Below are 18255 nucleotides of genomic sequence, written 5' to 3' on the forward strand. Positions count from 1 at the left end.
CGGGCGGGCGCGTGCACGGGGAGGGAGCGGGTGGGAACCATTACACTATGGAACAGTGGTTTCTATTTAGAGGGAGAGAGGGGGGATAAATATGTTAATCGAAGGGATCTGGGAGGGGGTGGGGGTTTAGTCTTGGGGGGGGGAAGCTACACTACAGAAAAGTGGGGAAAAAATAAAAAATATACATTTTTTTTGTAAACTGGGTACTGGCAGACAGCTGCCAGTACCCAAGATGGCTCCCAATAATGTAGAGGGGGAGGGTTAGAGAGCTGTTTGGGGGGGGATCAGGGAGGTTTGGGGCTAAGAGGGATCCTACACAGCAGCATATGTAAATATGCTCCAAAAAAAGAAGAAAAAAAAAAAGATACAGATGGCGGGGACAATTGTGGGGTGGGGGAGGGAAGAGAGCTGTTTGGGAGGGATCAGTGGGTCTGATGTGTCAGGTGGGAGGCTGATCTCTACACTAAAGCTAAAATTAACCCTGCAAGCTCCCTACAAGATCCCTAATTAACCCCTTCACTGCTAGCCATAATACACGTGTGATGTGCAGAGAAGCACTTACAGCCATTTAGCCATAATACACGTGTGATGTGCAGAGAAGCACTTACAACCATTTATGCCATAATTGCACAAGTTGTTTGTAAATAATTTCTGTGAGAAACCTAAAGTTTGTGAAAAAGTTAACATTTTTTTTTTTATTTGATCGCATTTGGCGGTGAAATGGTGGCATGAAATATACCAAAATGGGCCTAGATCAATACTTTGGGATGTCTTCTAAAAATAAATATATACATATCAAGGGATATTTAGGTATTCCCGACAGATATCAGGGTTCCAATGTAACTAGCGCTCATTTTGAAAAAAAGTGGTTTTGAAATAGCAAAGTGCTACTTGTATTTATGGCCCTATAACTTGCAAAAAAAGCAAAGAAGATGTAAACATTGGGTATTTCTAAACTCAGGACAAATTTTAGAAACTATTTAGCATGGTTGTTTTTTGGTGGTTGTAGATGTGTAACAGATTTTGGGGGTCAAAGTTAGAAAAAGTGTGTTTTTCCATTTTTTCCTCATATTTTATAATATTTTTAATAGTAAATTATAAGATATGATGAAAATAATGGTATCTTTAGAAAGTCCATTTAGTGGCGAGAAAAACGGTATATAATATGTGTGGGTACAGTAAACGAGTAAGAGGAAAATTACAGCTAAACACAAACACCGCAGAAATGTAAAAATAGCCCTGGTCCTTAAGGGAAAGAAATTGAAAAATGGCCGTGTCCTTAAGGGGTTAACATATAAGCTTACAAGCTTACCAACCTTTCGGCAAATGTGATATTCATCTGATGGTAACTTATAGACAGGGTTGTCTGCCTCTCTGGTTTTTGTAATTGTGTGTAAGAATCACACAACGTACAATTTTTATATAAAAAAAGCATTTAGGTTATTAATGATGCCTGTCTAGTTTTATAAATGCGAGCATCATCTTAGTGCAATTGTGACTGGTGGGACATTCCGGTCAAAATTTAAATGCACATAGATTAATTATTTCTTTGAATAGAAACATATTTGCAATATACATGTCTTGGCAAAAATGCTTCTAGTAAAAGTTATAACTGTTTTATTGTTAGCATACTCAGAGCAGCAGTGTGACTTGTATAATGTCGGAAATTAACCAATTGTCATTACCAGATGGTACAAGCACCTTAGGCTCCCTGAGCAAGTGCTGTGTTTAAAATGCTGGTGCACGGTGCATACTTAAATACACTTTTGAAACAGCTATAGCTTTGTTAGATGCATGTTTGCCAATACATGTTTGTAACAAAATTACTTCTACATATGCTTCCATGTGGATTTCAATTTTGTCTGGAATGTCCCTTTGCACTGCAAGTTAATTTATTTAACTTATCTCCGAAATAAATGCAACCATGCTTATTAAAATACACTAACTACATTTTTGTGCAGTTGCTTTGTTGTTGTTGGTTAAAAATTAATCGTAATGTGCTTTTTTTAGATCAGGTTCTGTAATTAACTGTTGCTATAGATATATATATAGATATATATATAGATATATAGATATATAGATATACAAGTCCAGTATGGCCTAGCACTCTCGACGACTGTTATTGTACCGGTGTGCACTGCAGATATAACAAAATATAGAAGGCACTCACCGGATTTAACAAGGGGTGAAAATACTTTATTCCCTTATGTGTAACGTTTCAGGGAAACACTCCCCGTCTTCAGACAATCAATTGAACCAAATCTTAAGCAAGGATTTAAATACCCTCATACCTCATTAACAATCAACCCACATGTGAAGTCCAGCAGGTGTGTGGCCCGGTGCGTGTGTCTGCCAGCATTTGTCAATAACCATAACCATGTAATTTTAGACATAACACCTGTGCTACGAAACTTTACTTAAAAACAAACTACTAAATACTATCAGTATGCACTACAATTAATTGACTAGACCGTACTTTAAACAAGTAAATACTAAACAATGTTAAAAATGTCAGCAAACCATACAAAAGATCAGATAATTAAATAATTACTTGCAGAACAGCTATACTGTCTATACGCTAATAAATATGTTAAGCAATAAATGCTATTTACTATGCTGATAATATTAGCTGCACGCTCTCAAGTCAAATCATACTTCACATATGCCCAAAGGAGGTATAGCATGAAAATACTAATATAGATACGCAGAGGAACAAGAAGTAAATCCGAAATAAAAAATATAAATAGAAAGTAAATAAATAAAATATAAAATAAAAACATAAGTAAAACGGGCAAAAATTAAACCAAAAATAAACCTAAAGAGCATACGACAAGAGACGTATAGAAAAAAAAAATACAGCATTTAAAGAGGTGAGACTAGGAAGAAGATGGGAAACAGAGAATAAGAAGTAAACATAGCTTATTCAGTGCTTCTCTTTTGTACACACTAACTGCATTAATAAATTCGACCTGCACATAGACATCCTCCGCTTTCAGCGCATCCTAAAACTAAACAAATACTTTGGCTCTAGTACAAGCGAATATATTATATTTAAAAAGAAAGGAGTATTTGAACCCACAAGTACAAACAGCACTATCATGACATTCTCTAAGAAACCTGGGAAAGATCTGCTTGACTCCGCATTGGAGCAAAGGCAACAGGTTAGGTTTAACCTCAACAGAAAAGTGAAAGAAGCACTGAATAAGCTGATAAAAGATGAGACTATAGCCATAAGGAGAGCTGACAAAGGCGGAGCAATAGTCATCATGGACTATAAATACTATCAGACGGAGATACTACAATAATTGAATGATATTAGTACATATCAGACTTTACCTTGTAACCCCACCATGCAGTTCAAGAAGGAGATTGATGCATTGTTGGATAGAGCACACGAAGCAGACTGGATTGATAAACAGACCTTGGAGTGCAAGAAAGTGAAATACCCAAAGGTACCGGTATTTTACACATTGCCAAAGGTGCATAAGAACTATAAAGAACCCCCTGGCTGTCCAATAGTGGCAGCAACAGATTCCCTCCTACAACCACTGGCGGTATACATTGACAATATATTAAAACCTCTTGTGCAATGGATGGATAGCTACCTGAGAGATGCAGAGGATGTAATACAACAACTAAAAGCTATTGGGCCTATGAATGAAGAAGACCTGCTTGTAACCCTTGATGTTACAAGCCTGTATACGGTCATACCGCACAATGAAGGACTTGAGTCTAGCAAGAGACGACTACAAAGGTATCCAAACTTTGGACCACCTGAAGAATTCATATTGTTACTCATTGACAACTGCTTAAGGAAGAACTTCTTCATATTTGAGAGCAAATATTACCTGCAATTAACTGGTGCAGCAATGGGATCAAATATGGCCCCATCCTACGCAAATCTATGGAAGGATTCGAGATAGACAAGAACAGTATCTTCAAAAATCAGAAGATAATCCTTTGCAAAAGGTATATTGACAACCTCTTCATTATATGGAGTGGGAGTCCAGAATCACTTCAAGAATGGACTAAAGAACTTAACGAGCAGCATCAGTCACTAAAATTCAAATTGAATTGGAGTGAGGAGAGAGAATTCTTGGACCTAAATATCTATAAAGAAAACACATTGCAGACAACACTCTATTAAAAGCCCACAGATAGAAATTCACTGCTGGAAGCTTCAAGCTGCCACCCTCCAGCTTTAAAGAAAGCACTCCCGAAGTCACAGTTGATGAGAGTGACAAGAAATAACACCAAAAAAGACACTGCACAGATCCAGCAAGAAGAGATGAAACAGAACTTTAAAGAAAGAGGATATAAGAGCAAGGTCCTGAGAGAACAAAGGATTCAGGCATGCATGGCAAAACAAAAGAAAAAGGAGATAACAGAACCAAACAAAAAGAGGCTGACGTTCACCACAACATATACAGCAGACAAGAATGAGTTTAACCGCATCTTGAAGCGCAATTGGGAAATACTACAAAGCGATGACATGTTACCCTTCAAAAATATGGAGGTACCACGGACTGGATACAGAAAAGGGAAATCACTCAAAGATAGCCTTCAGATGACAGACCCAGTGCACTGCTACTCAAAAAACTGGTTGAATAAGCAAACGACTAAACCAGGCTGCTACAGATGTAGCGGCTGTACAACATGTAATGGATTACAAGTGGGTAGATATTTCAATCACCCCAGGCACAAGAAGAAATATTACCTTAAACACAGGGTCACCTGCACCACACCATACATCGTATACCTGCTTTACTGCCCGTGTAGTTTGTTTTACGTGGGTAAAACCTGTGACGACTTAAGAACAAGGATTGCCAACCATCGGAGTGCTATACGACAAACAACCGGTAGCATGACATTTCCTAGAACGAGGTCATAACGTATCAGACTTACGATATCCTATTATTGACCATGTACCTACGCTCAGCCGTGGAGGAGATAGGAATAGGATACTTCTACAGAAAGAAACAAGATGGACTTTTGAATTGGACATTATTACCCCGAAGGGCCTTAATATGAAACTGGAATGGCATAGTTTCTTATACAGCTCCATTTGGATAGCATAGCCTATTGCTCTGATAGTGGCAGGTTCTCCTCTTTCTTTCTCTTTCTTTTTCTCTTCTTTCCCCTTATCTTTTCTCTCCTTTTTCTTATCTTTTTCTATTTTTTCTTCTTATTCTCCGTTTCCTATCTTCTTCCTAGTCTCACCTCTTTAAATGCTGTATTTTTTTTTCTCTGTCTCTTGTCATAGGCTCTTTAAGTTTATTTGTGGTTTAATTTTTGCCCGTTTTACTTATGTTTTTATATTTTATTTATTTACTTTGTTTATATTTTTTCTTAGTTTATTTCGGATTTACTTCTTGTTCCTCTGCATATCTATATTAGTATTTTCATGCTATACCTCCTTTGGGCATATGTGAAGTATGATTTGTCTTGTGAGCTTGCAGCTAATATTATCAGCATAGTATTTAGCATTTATTGCTTGACATATTAGCGTATAGACAGTATAGCTGTTCTGCAAGTAATTATTTAATTATCTTATCTTTTGTATGGTTTGCTGACATTTTTAACATTGTTTAGTATTTACTTGTTTAAAGTACGGTCTAGTCAATTAATTGTAGTGCATACTGATAGCATTTAGTAGTTTTTGTTTTTAAGTAAAGTTTCGTAGCACAGGTGTTATGTCTAAAATTACATGGTAATGGTTATTGACAAATGCTGGCAGGTTGCTAGGCAACGGACGTTGTCTGACAGGCGCACCGGGCCACGCACCTGCTGGACTTCACATGTGGGTTGATTGTTAATGAGGTATGAGGGTATTTAAATCCTTGCTTAAGGTTTGGTTCAATTGATTGTCTGAAGACGGGGAGTGTTTCCCCGAAACGTTACACATAAGGGAATAAAGTGTTTTCACCCCTTGCTAAATCCGGTGCCTTCTATTTTTTGAGAGAGCGAGAGAGAGTGAGATATATATATATATATATATATATTTCTCTTGTTAAGTGTGTTCAGTCCACGGGTCATCCATTACTTATGGGATATATTCTCCTTCCCAACAGGAAGTTGCAAGAGGATCACCCAAGCAGAGCTGCTATATAGCTCCTCCCCTCACATGTCATACCCAGTCATTCTCTTGCAAGTCTCAACAAAGGAGGTTGTGAGAGGAGATAGGAGTTTTTTACTTAATTATTCTTCAATCAAAAGTTTATTATTTTAAAATGGCACCGGAGTGTGCTGTTTTTTTCTCTCAGGCAGTATTTAGAAGAAGAATCTGCCTGCGTTCTCTATGATCTTAGCAGACGTAACTAAGATCCACTGGCTGTTCTCGCACATTCTGAGGAGTGGGGTAACTTCAGAAAAGGGAATAGCATGCGGGGTCCCCCGCAAATGAGGTATGTGCAGTAAAATATTTTCTAGGAATGGAATTGACTAAGAAAACACTGCTGTTACCCATATGATGTAAGTACAGCCTTTAATGCAGTAGTAGCGACTGGTATCAGGCTGATAAATGTATGCGCAGTTGAGTTATTTTCTAGGGACTAGAATTTGACTGAGAAAATACTGTTAATACTGAAATAAATGTATGAGCCTTAACTGCAGTAGAAGCGACTGGTAGCAGGCTTAGTGATAACTTTGCATAACACTGGAAAGTTGTTTTTAAAACGTTTACTGGCATGTTATTCGTTTTGTGAGGTACTTTGGTGATAAATCTTTTTGGGCATGATTTTTTTCCATATGGCTAACGTTTCTTTCTGCATAGAAACCGTTGTAACAGGTCTCCCACTGTTGTAAATTGAGTGGGAGGGGCCTTTTTTTAGCGCCTTGTAGCACAGTCTTCCTGCTTCTTCCTCCTTGATCCAGGACGTCTCCAGAGAGCTCAGGGGTCTTCAAAATTCATTTTTTAGGGAGGTAATCAGTCACAGCAGACCTGTGACAGTGTGTTTGACTGTGATAAAAGCGTTAAATCTGAAATTGATTATCCGTTTTTTTGGGTATTGAGGGGTTAATCATCCGTTTGCTAGTGGATGCAATCCTCTGCTAAATTCATACATTTACTGTTAAATTTGTTGGCTATAACTGAATTAGTTCATTGTTATTTCAACTGTGACAGTTTTTTGTGTTTTTAAAAGCGCTGAAGCGTTTTTTTCTATTGCTTGTAAATTTATTGAAAGATTTTTTCCAAGCTTGCTAGCCTTCATTGCTAGTCTGTTTAAACATGTCTGATACAGATGAATCTACTTGTTCATTATGTTTAAAAGCCTATGTGGAGCCCAATAGAAATGTGTACCAATTGTATTGATGTTACTTTAAATAAAAGTCAGTCTTTACCGGTAAAGAAATTATCACCAGACAACGAGGGGGAAGTTATGCCGCCTAACTCTCCTCACGTGTCAGTACCTTCGCCTCCCGCTCAGGAGGTGTGTGAGATTGTGGCGCCAAGTACATCAAGGCCCTTACAAATCACTTTGCATGATATGGCTAATGTTATGAAAGAAGTATTATCTAATTTGCCGGAGTTAAGAGGCAAGCGCGATGGCTCTGGGTTAAGGACAGAGCGCGCAGATGATACGAGAGCCATGTCCGATACTGCGTCACAATTTGCAGAACATGAGGATGGAGAGCTTCATTCTGTGGGTGACGGATCTGATCCGGGGAGACCGGATTCAGAAATTTCACATTTTAAATTTAAGCTTGAGAACCTCCGTGTATTGCTAGGGTAGGTGTTAGCGGCTCTGAATGATTGCGACACGGTTGCAATCCCAGAGAAATTATGTAGGCTGGATAAATACTATGCGGTGCCGGTGTGTACTGACGTTTTTCCTATACCTAAAATGCTTACAGAGATTATTAGCAAGGAGTGGGATAGACCCGGTGTGCCCTTTTCCCCTCCTCCGATATTTAGAAAAATGTTTCCAATAGACGCCACCACACGAGACTTATGGCAGACGGTCCCTAAGGTGGAGGGAGCAGTTTCTACTTTAGCCAAGCGTACCACTATCCCGGTGGAGGATAGCTGTGCTTTCTCAGATCCAATGGATAAAAAATTAGAAGGTTACCTTAAGAAAATGTTTGTTCAACAAGGTTTTATATTAGAGCCCTTTGCATGCAGTCACTGCTGCAGCGGCATTCTGGTTTGAGTCTCTGGAAGAGGCTATTCGCACAGCACCATTGGATGAGATTATGAGCAAGCTTAGAGCCCTTAAGCTAGCTAATGCATTTATTTCGGATGCCGTTGTGCATTTAACCAAACTAATGGCTAAGAACTCCGGATTCGCCATCCAGGCGCGCAGAGCGTTATGGCTTAAATCCTGGTCAGCAGATGTAACTTCTAAATCTAAATTGCTTAATATTCCTTTCAAAGGGCAAACCTTATTCGGGCCCGGCTTGAAAGAAATTATTGCTGACATTACTGGAGGTAAGGGTCACACCCTTCCTCAGGACAGGGCCAAATCAAAGGCCAAACAGTCTAATTTTCGTGCCTTTCGTAATTTCAAGGCAGGAGCAGCATCAACTTCCTCCGCTCCAAAACAGGAAGGGACTGCTAATCGTTACAGACAGGGTTGGAAAAGCAACCAGTCCTAAAACAAGGGCAAGCAGGCCAGAAAACCTACTTCTGCCCCTAAGACAGCATGAAGAAAGGGCCCCCTATCCGGAAACGGATCTAGTGGGGGGCAGACTTTCTGTCTTCGCCCAGGCTTGGGCAAGAGATGTCCAGGATCCCTGGGCGTTGGAGATCATATCTCAGGGATACCTTCTGGACTTCAAGACTTCTCCTCCACAAGGGAGATTTCATCTGTCAAGGTTATCAACAAACCTAATAAAGAGAGAGGCATTTCTACGATGTGTACAAGACCTCTTAATAATGGGAGTGATCCACCCAGTTCCGAGGACGGAACAAGGGCAAGGTTTTTACTCAAATCTGTTTGTGGTTCCCAAAAAAGAGGGAACGTTCAGACCAATCTTAGACCTAAAGATCTTAAACAAGTTCCTAAGGGTTCCATCGTTCAAAATGGAGACTATTCGAACCATCCTACCCATGATCCAAGAGGGTCAGTATATGACCACAGTGGACTTAAAGGATGCCTACCTTCACAAAGATCATTATCGGTACCTAAGGTTTGCCTTTCTAGACAGGCATTACCAGTTTGTAGCTCTTCCCTTCGGGTTAGCTACGGCCCCGAGAATTTTTACAAAGGTTCTGGGCTCGCTTCTGGAGGTACTAAGACCGCGAGGCATAGCGGTTGCTCCGTACCTAGACGACATTCTGATACAAGCGTCAAGTTTTCAAAATGCAAAGTCTCATACAGAGATAGTTCTAGCATTTCTGAGGTCGCATGGGTGGAAAGTAAACATGGAAAAGAGTTCTCTGTTACCACTCACAAGGGTTCCCTTCCTAGGGACTCTTATAGATTCTGTAGAGATGAAGATTTACCTGACGGAGTCCAGGTTATCAAAAATCCTAAATGCTTGCCGTGTCCTTCATTCCATTCCAAGCCCATCAGTAGCTCAGTGCATGGAAGTAATCGGCTTAATGGTCGCGGCAATGGACATAGTGCCATTTGCGCGCCTGCATCTCAGACCGCTGCAACTATGCATGTTAAGTCAGTGGAATGGGGATTACTCAGATCTGTCCCCTTTACTAAATCTGGACCAGGAGGCCAGAAACTCTCTTCTCTGGTGGTTGTCAAGGGTTCATCTGTCCAAAGGAATGACTTTTCGCAGACCAGATTGGACGATTGTAACAACAGATGCCAGCCTACTAGGCTGGGGCGCAGTCTGGAACTCCCTGAAGGCTCAGGGATCGTGGACTCAGGAGGAAAAACTCCTCCCAATAAACATTCTGGAATTAAGAGCAATATTCAATGCTCTTCTAGCTTGGCCTCAGTTAGCAACACTGAGGTTCATCAGATTTCAGTCGGACAACATCACGACTGTGGCTTACATCAATCATCAAGGGGGAACCAGGAGTTCCCTAGCGATGTTGGAAGTCTCGAAGATAATTCGCTGGGCAGAGTCTCACTCTTGTCATCTGTCAGCGATCTACATCCCAGGCGTGGAGAACTGGGAGGCGGACTTTCTAAGTCGCCAGACCTTTCATCCGGGGGAGTGGGGACTTCACCCGGAGGTATTTGCTCAACTGATTCTTCGTTGGGGCGAACCGGAGCTGGATCTCATGGCATCTCGCCAGAACGCCAAGCTTCCTTGTTACGGATCCAGGTCCAGGGACCCGGGAGCGGTGCTGGTAGATGCACTAGCAGCCCCTTGGGTTTTCAACATGGCTTATGTGTTTCCACCATTTCCGTTGCTACCTCGACTGATTGCCAGGATCAAACAGGAGAGAGCATCGGTGATTCTGATAGCGCCTGCGTGGCCACGCAGGACCTGGTATGCAGACCTAGTGGACATGTTGTTCTGTCCACCATGGTCTCTGCCTCTGAGGCAGGACCTTCTAATTCAGGGTCCTTTCAACCATCCAAGCCTAATTTCTCTGAGGCTGACTGCATGGAGATTGAACGCTTGATTCTATCAAAGCATGGTTTTTCGGAGTCGGTTATTGATACATTAATACAGGCTTGGAAACCTGTTACCAGAAAAATTTACCATAAGATATGGCGTAAATATTTATATTGGTGTGAATCCAAGAGTTACTCATGGAGTAAGGTTAGGATTCCTAGGATATTGGCTTTTCTACAAGAGGGTTTAGAAAAGGGTTTATCCGCTAGTTCATTAAAGGGACAGATTTCTGCTCTGTCTATTCTTTTACACAAACGTCTGGCAGAGAATCCAGACGTCCAGGCCTTTTGTCAGGCTTTGGCTAGGATTAAGCCTGTGTTTAAAACTGTTGCTCCTCCGTGGAGCTTAAACTTGGTTCTTAAAGTTCTTCAGGGTGTTCCGTTTGAACCCCTTCATTCCATTGATATTAAGCTTTTATCTTGGAAAGTTCTGTTTTTGATGGCTATTTCCTCGGCTCGAAGAGTCTCTGAGTTATCTGCCTTACATTGCGATTCTCCTTATCTGATTTTTCATTCAGACAAGGTAGTCCTGCGTACTAAACCTTGGTTTTTACCTAAGGTTGTTTCTAACAGGAATATCAATCAAGAGATTGTTGTTCCATCATTATGTCCTAATCCTTCTTCGAAGAAGGAACGTCTTTTGCATAATCTGGACGTAGTCCGTGCCTGGAAGTTCTACTTACAGGCAACTAAAGATTTTCGGCAAACTTCTTCCCTGTTTGTCATTTATTCTGGACAGAGGAGAGGTCAAAAGGCTTCGGCCACCTCTCTCTCTTTTTGGCTTCGTAGCATAATACGTTTAGCCTATGAGACTGCTGGACAGCAGCCCCCTGAAAGAATTACAGCTCATTCCACTAGAGCTGTGGCTTCCACCTGGGCCTTTAAGAATGAGGCCTCTGTTGAACCTTTTCAAAATTTTACAAATTTGACACTTTTGCTTCTTCGGAGGCTGTTTTTGGGAGAAAGGTTCTACAGGCAGTGTTTCCTTCTGTTTAAAGTTCCTGCCTTGTCCCTCCCATCATCCGTGTACTTTAGCTTTGGTATTGGTATCCCATAAGTAATGGATGACCCGTGGACTGAACACACTTAACAAGAGAAAACATAATTTATGCTTACCTGATAAATTTATTTCTCTTGTAGTGTGTTTAGTCCACGGCCCGCCCTGTCTTTTTTTGAGGCAGTTCTAAATTTTAATTAAAGCTCCAGTCACCACTGCACCCTATAGTTTCTCCTTTCTCGTCTTGTTTTGGTCGAATGACTGGATATGACATGTGAGGGGAGGAGCTATATAGCAGCTCTGCTTGGGTGATCCTCTTGCAACTTCCTGTTGGGAAGGAGAATATATCCCATAAGTAATGGATGACCCGTGGACTGAACACACTACAAGAGAAATAAATTTATCAGGTAAGCATAAATTATGTTATATATATATATAAAAGTAGAAAGAGGCAGGGTGGCGCAGAAAACTCAAACTAGAAAACACAGTAAATAAAATACAATATACAAAAAAAAAATTATATTATAGCAATATATAGTAAAATAATACAAATGTCAGTCAGCTGTAAAAAGCCCAAACGATCAGAAGTAATCAGGAGCACATAAAATATGGAGAGCACAGTCTTCAGGCGTTAGTCCCCTATTAGATGTACACTTACTTGAATGAACCTCAATCACATGAGGTAAGAATGTAGCACTTTCATAATAGAGTAAGGCACTTCCTGTAGAAAAGATAGAACGATCAACTGGGTCTCCCAGAGTGTAGACTTCTGTATCTTGGAATATGGATAGTAGAATCCTCCAAATGTCCTCGTGCTCTCTTTAGTAAGTAGTAACTTCCAATTCCAGTGTAGGTGTCATATAAAGAGAACCAGAAAAGCAAACATAGTGTAAAACTGCTTTAATAGAACATAAATGACACACAATAGGTTACACTCACATAAAAAACCTCAACTAATGAGGTATGTAGAGAGCACATAGACGTAATAGAACTGTAGCCCAAGAATCCAATGAGCATCCGCAGTGGGAATATTAATTCAAAAGCAAATGCAGGCTCCACAGTCACAGGAGGAGTGATAGGTCTCCTCTGCCATTTGGGGTTTGGCAGCTGGATATATCTTGCTGGAACTTTTTATGAGGTGCTGGGTATAGAGTATATACTTTGTGGCATAGCTTTTATTTGACAGTGAGCGCCTAGGAGTGATCCAGTGGATTCTTTCTACTGGTTCATTTATCTTCTGTCTTTATATATATATATATATATATATATATATATATATATATATATATATATATATATATATATATATATATATATATATATATATATATTTTTTTTTTTTTTTTTCTTCTTATAATTTGTCATGCTTCATAAAAATCTCCTTTCATGAGTGTACTAAAGGGAGCATAGTCTTTGTGTTTTTGTTGTGTCATGTATTTCTATTATTTGATCATCACAATACATAATGTTTTGTTATCTGGAACTAATTGCATAAAAGCTGGATTGAAACCTTTCTGTTTATTTAATAGGAGCTTAGAGAAGTACTTCAGGAGCATGACTGGTCTTTTAATGAAGCACTTGAGGCATTGAAATTGTTTGCAGAAGATGAAAAAGGTAATACCAAGTATAAGTTACACTTTAGCTATCTGCCAAGCTTGTAGTTGAATGACTTCAGACTATGGGACTTGCTGGCATGGAGAGAAATAATTAGCTTATTTTATTGAACACTATACTGTATTGTAATGCAAGTGTCTTACCTTCCAATGCAGAAACATAGGGAACCTCCTTTTAAAGGGATATTAAACGGTAATCCTTTGGTAAAAACAAATATGTTAAATCAAAGTAAACCTAAAAAGAAACCGATTCTGTAAAGAAATAAAGTGAACAACTTGTTTCTTTCTAATGACACAATGAGTCCACGGATCATCTAATTACTATTGGGAATATCACTCCTGCCCAGCAGGAAGTGGCAAAGAGCACCACAGCTGTTAAATATCACCTCTTTCCTTCCAACCCAGTCATTCTCTTTGTCTACGTTAGAGCAAGTTAGTGGTAAAGTAAGGTGTTAGGAAAAGATTCTTAAGCAGTGGAAGATTGTTCTGCTTTGCTCTAGGGTGTAGCCTTAGTCCATATCAGTCTCTTCAGTAGAGCAGTGGTGGCTTTAAAGCAATGGGAACTTGTGGACATATTTATGCTGCCCTATTCATGCAAGCCTGATTAAGATTACTCAGTCTGTGTTTCTATCCACAGGTCCATGTGAGGGATCTGGCCTCTCAAACCTAGTGAGCTGCCGTGCTGCCTGGCAGAAGTCTTAAGGTAAGTGCTAACTGTAATTTCTCCAACATTGGTGTGTCCGGTCCACGGCGTCATCCTTACTTGTGGGATATTCTCTTCCCCAACAGGAAATGGCAAAGAGTCCCAGCAAAGCTGGTCACATGATCCCTCCTAGGCTCCGCCCACCCCAGTCATTCTCTTTGCCGTTGCACAGGCAACATCTCCACGGAGATGGTTAAGAGTTTTTTGTAGTTTTATTCTTCTATCAAGTGTTTGTTATTTTAAAATAGTGCTGGTATGTACTATTTACTCTGAAACAGAAAAGGATGAAGATTTCTGTTTGTAAGAGGAAGATGATTTTTAGCAGACGGTAACTAAAATCGATTGCTGTTTCCACACAGGACTGTTGAGATGAAGTAACTTCAGTTGGGGGAAACAGTTAGCAGTCTTTTCTGCTTAAGGTATGACTAGCCATATTTCTAACAAGACCATGTAATGCTGGAAGGCTGTCATTTCCCCTCATGGGAACCGGTAAGCCATTTTCTTAGTTAAACATAAAAGAATAAAGGGCTTCAAAAAGGGCTTAAAAACTGGTAGACATTTTTCTGGGCTAAAACAATTGCTTTACTAGGCATATTATGCAGATTCTAACTAATTATTGGTATTATAATCTTGGGGAACGTTTAGAAAAACGGCAGGCACTGTGTTGGACACCTTTTTCAGATGGGGGCCTTTCTAGTTATAGACAGAGCCTCATTCTGGGACTGTATAGGGGTTAAATGTAAAAACGGCTCCGGTTCCGTTAATTTAAGGGTTAAAGCTCTGAAATGTGGTGTGCAATACTTTTAATGCTTTAAGACACTGTGGTGAAATTTTGGTGAATTTTGAACAATTCCTTCATACTTTTTCACATATTCAGTAATAAAGTGTTTTCAGTTTGAAATTTAAAGTGACAGTAACGGTTTTATTTTAAAACGTTTTTTGTGCTTTGTTGACAAGTTTAAGCCTGTTTAACATGTCTGTACCATCAGATAAGCTATGTTCTATATGTATGAAAGCCAATGTGTCTCCCCATTTAAATTTATGTGATAATTGTGCCATAGTGTCCAAACAAAGTAAGGACAGTAATGCAACAGATAATGATATTGCCCAAGATGATTCCTCAAATGAGGGGAGTAAACATGATACTACATCATCCCCTACTGTGTCTACACCAGTTATGCCCACACAGGAGGCCCCTAGTACATCTAGTGCGCCAATACTTATTACCATGCAACAATTAACGGCTGTAATGGATAACTCCATAACTCCAAATCTTTTATCCAAAATGCCTACTTATCAGAGAAAGCGCGATTGCTCTGTTTTAAACACTGAAGAGCAAGAGGACGCTGATAACTGTTCTGACATACCCTCACACCAATCTCAAGGGGCCATGAGGGAGGTTTTGTCTGATGGAGAAATTTCAGGAAAAATTTCTCATCAAGGTGAACCTGATGTTGTGACATTTAAATTTAAATTAGAACATCTCCGCGCACTGCTTAAGGAGGTGTTATCTACTCTGGATGATTGTGACAATTTGGTCATTCCAGAGAAATTATGTAAGATGGACAAGTTCCTAGAGGTTCCGGTGCCCCCCGACGCTTTTCCTATACCCAAGCGGGTGGCGGACATAGTAAATAAAGAGTGGGAAAGGCCCGGCATACCTTTTGTTCCCCCCCCTATATTTAAGAAATTATTTCCTATAGTCGACCCCAGAAAGGACTTATGGCAGACAGTCCCCAAGGTCGAGGGGGCGGTTTCTACTCTAAACAAACGCACTACTATTCCTATCGAAGATAGTTGTGCTTTCAAAGATCCTATGGATAAGAAATTAGAGGGTTTGCTTAAAAAGATTTTTGTACAGCAAGGTTACCTTCTACAACCAATTTCATGCATTGTTCCTGTCACTACGGCAGCGTGTTTCTGGTTCGAGGAACTAGAAAAATCGCTCAGTAAAGAATATTCGTATGAGGAGGTTATGGACAGAGTTCAAGCATTTAAATTGGCTAACTCTTTTGTTTTAGATGCCGCTTTGCAATTAGCTAGATTAGCGGCGAAAAATTCAGGGTTTGCTGTCGTGGCGCGCAGAGTGCTTTGGCTAAAGTCTTGGTCAGCGGATGTGTCTTCCAAGACAAAATTGCTTAACATTCCTTTCAAAGGTAAAACATTATTTGGACCTGATTTGAAAGAGATTATTTCAGACATCACTGGGGGAAAGGGCCACGCCCTCCCACAGGATAGGTCTTTTAAGGCTAATAATAAGCCTAATTTTCGTCCCTTTCGCAGAAACGGACCTGTCTCTAATTCTGTATCCTCTAAGCAAGAGGGTAATACTTCACAACCCAAACCAGCCTGGAAACCAATGCAAGGCTGGAACAAGGGTAAGCAGGCCAAGAAGCCTACCACTGCTACCAAAACAGCATGAAGGGATAGCCCCCGATCCGGGACCGGATCTAGTGGGGGGCAGACTTTCTCTCTTTGCTCAGGCTTGGGCAAGAGATGTTCAGGATCCTTGGGCGCTAGAAATAGTTTCTCAAGGTTATCTCCTGGAATTCAAGGAACTACCCCCAAGGGGAAGGTTCCACAGGTCTCAATTATCTTCAAACCAAATAAAGAGACAGGCATTCTTACATTGTGTAGAAGACCTGTTAAAGATGGGAGTGATACATCCAGTTCCAATAAGAGAACAAGGAATGGGATTTTATTCCAATCTGTTCATAGTTCCCAAAAAAGAGGGAACATTCAGACCAATTTTGGATCTAAAGATCCTAAACAAATTTCTCAGGGTACCATCGTTCAAAATGGAAACTATTCGAACGATCCTACCTACTATCCAGGAAAATCAATTTATGACTACCTTGGATTTAAAGGATGCGTACCTACATATTCCTATCCACAAGGAACATCATCAGTTCCTAAGGTTCGCTTTTCTGGACAAGCATTACCAGTTTATGGCACTTCCATTTGGATTAGCCACTGCTCCAAGGATTTTCACAAAGGTACTAGGGTCCCTTCTAGCGGTTCTAAGACCAAGGGGCATTGCAGTAGTACCTTACTTGGACAACATCCTGATTCAAGCGTCGTCCCTGTCAAAAGCAAAGGCTCATGCGGACATCGTCCTAGCCTTTCTCAGATCTCACGGATGGAAGGTGAACAAAGAAAAAAGTTCTCTGTCCCCGTCAACAAGAGTTCCCTTCTTGGGAACAATAATAGATTCCTTAGAAATGAGGAGTTTTCTGACAGAGGTCAGAAAATCAAAACTTCTAAGCTCTTGTCAAGTACTTCATTCTGTTCCTCGTCCTTCCATAGCGCAGTGCATGGAAGTAATAGGATTGATGGTTGCAACAATGGACATAGTTCCTTTTGCACAAATTCATCTAAGACCATTACAACTGTGCATGCTCAGACAGTGGAATGGGGATTATACAGACTTGTCTCCGACGATTCAAGTAGATCAAAAGACCAGAGATTCACTCCGTTGGTGGCTGACCCTGGACAATCTGTCACAGGGAATGAGCTTCCGCAGACCAGAGTGGGTCATTGTCACGACCGACGCCAGCCTAGTGGGCTGGGGCGCGGTCTGGGAATCCCTGAAAGCTCAGGCTCTATGGTCTCGGGAAGAGTCTCTTCTCCCGATAAACATTCTGGAACTGAGAGCAATATTCAATGCTCTCAGAGCTTGGCCTCAACTAGCAAAGGCCAAATTCATAAGGTTTCAGTCAGACAACATGACGACCGTAGCATATATCAATCATCAGGGGGGAACAAGGACTTCCCTGGCGATGAAAGAAGTGACCAAGATAATTCAATGGGCGGAGGATCACTCCTGCCACTTGTCTGCGATCCACATCCCAGGAGTGGAAAATTGGGAAGCGGATTTTCTGAGTCGTCAGACATTCCATCCGGGGGAGTGGGAACTCCATCTGGAAATCTTTGCCCTAATAACTCTATGGGGCATTCCAGACATGGATCTGATGGCGTCTCGTCAGAACTTCAAGGTTCCTTGCTACGGGTCCAGATCCAGGGATCCCAAGGCGACCCTAGTAGATGCACTAGTAGCACCTTGGACCTTCAACCTAGCTTATGTATTCCCACCGTTTCCTCTCATCCCCAGGCTGGTAGCCAGGATCAATCAGGAGAGGGCCTCGGTGATCTTGATAGCTCCTGCGTGGCCACGCAGGACTTGGTATGCAGACCTGGTGAATATGTCATCGGCTCCACCATGGAAGCTACCTTTGAGACAGGACCTTCTTGTTCAGGGTCCATTCGAACATCCGAATCTGGTTTCCCTCCAACTGATGGTTTGGAGATTGAACGCTTGATTTTATCAAAGCGTGGGTTTTCAGATTCTGTAATAGATACTCTGATTCAGGCTAGAAAGCCTGTAACTAGAAAAATTTACCATAAAATATGGAAAAA

General features: G+C 40.8%; 1 protein-coding gene across 1 annotated transcript in view; it reads left to right on the forward strand.

Annotated features, from left to right (window-relative positions):
- Positions 1-18255, forward strand: part of SMARCAD1 (SWI/SNF-related, matrix-associated actin-dependent regulator of chromatin, subfamily a, containing DEAD/H box 1) — a 496186-nt gene that overhangs the window by 326601 nt on the left and 151330 nt on the right. The window contains exons 7-9 of the mRNA XM_053700170.1: positions 3357-3896; positions 4151-4672; positions 13053-13137. Of these exons, the coding sequence (XP_053556145.1) occupies positions 3357-3896; positions 4151-4672; positions 13053-13137 (1147 nt within the window). The remainder of the gene's footprint in view (positions 1-3356; positions 3897-4150; positions 4673-13052; positions 13138-18255) is intronic.

Source organism: Bombina bombina, chromosome 2 (assembly GCF_027579735.1).
Source record: "Bombina bombina isolate aBomBom1 chromosome 2, aBomBom1.pri, whole genome shotgun sequence".
Taxonomy (NCBI): domain Eukaryota; kingdom Metazoa; phylum Chordata; class Amphibia; order Anura; family Bombinatoridae; genus Bombina; species Bombina bombina.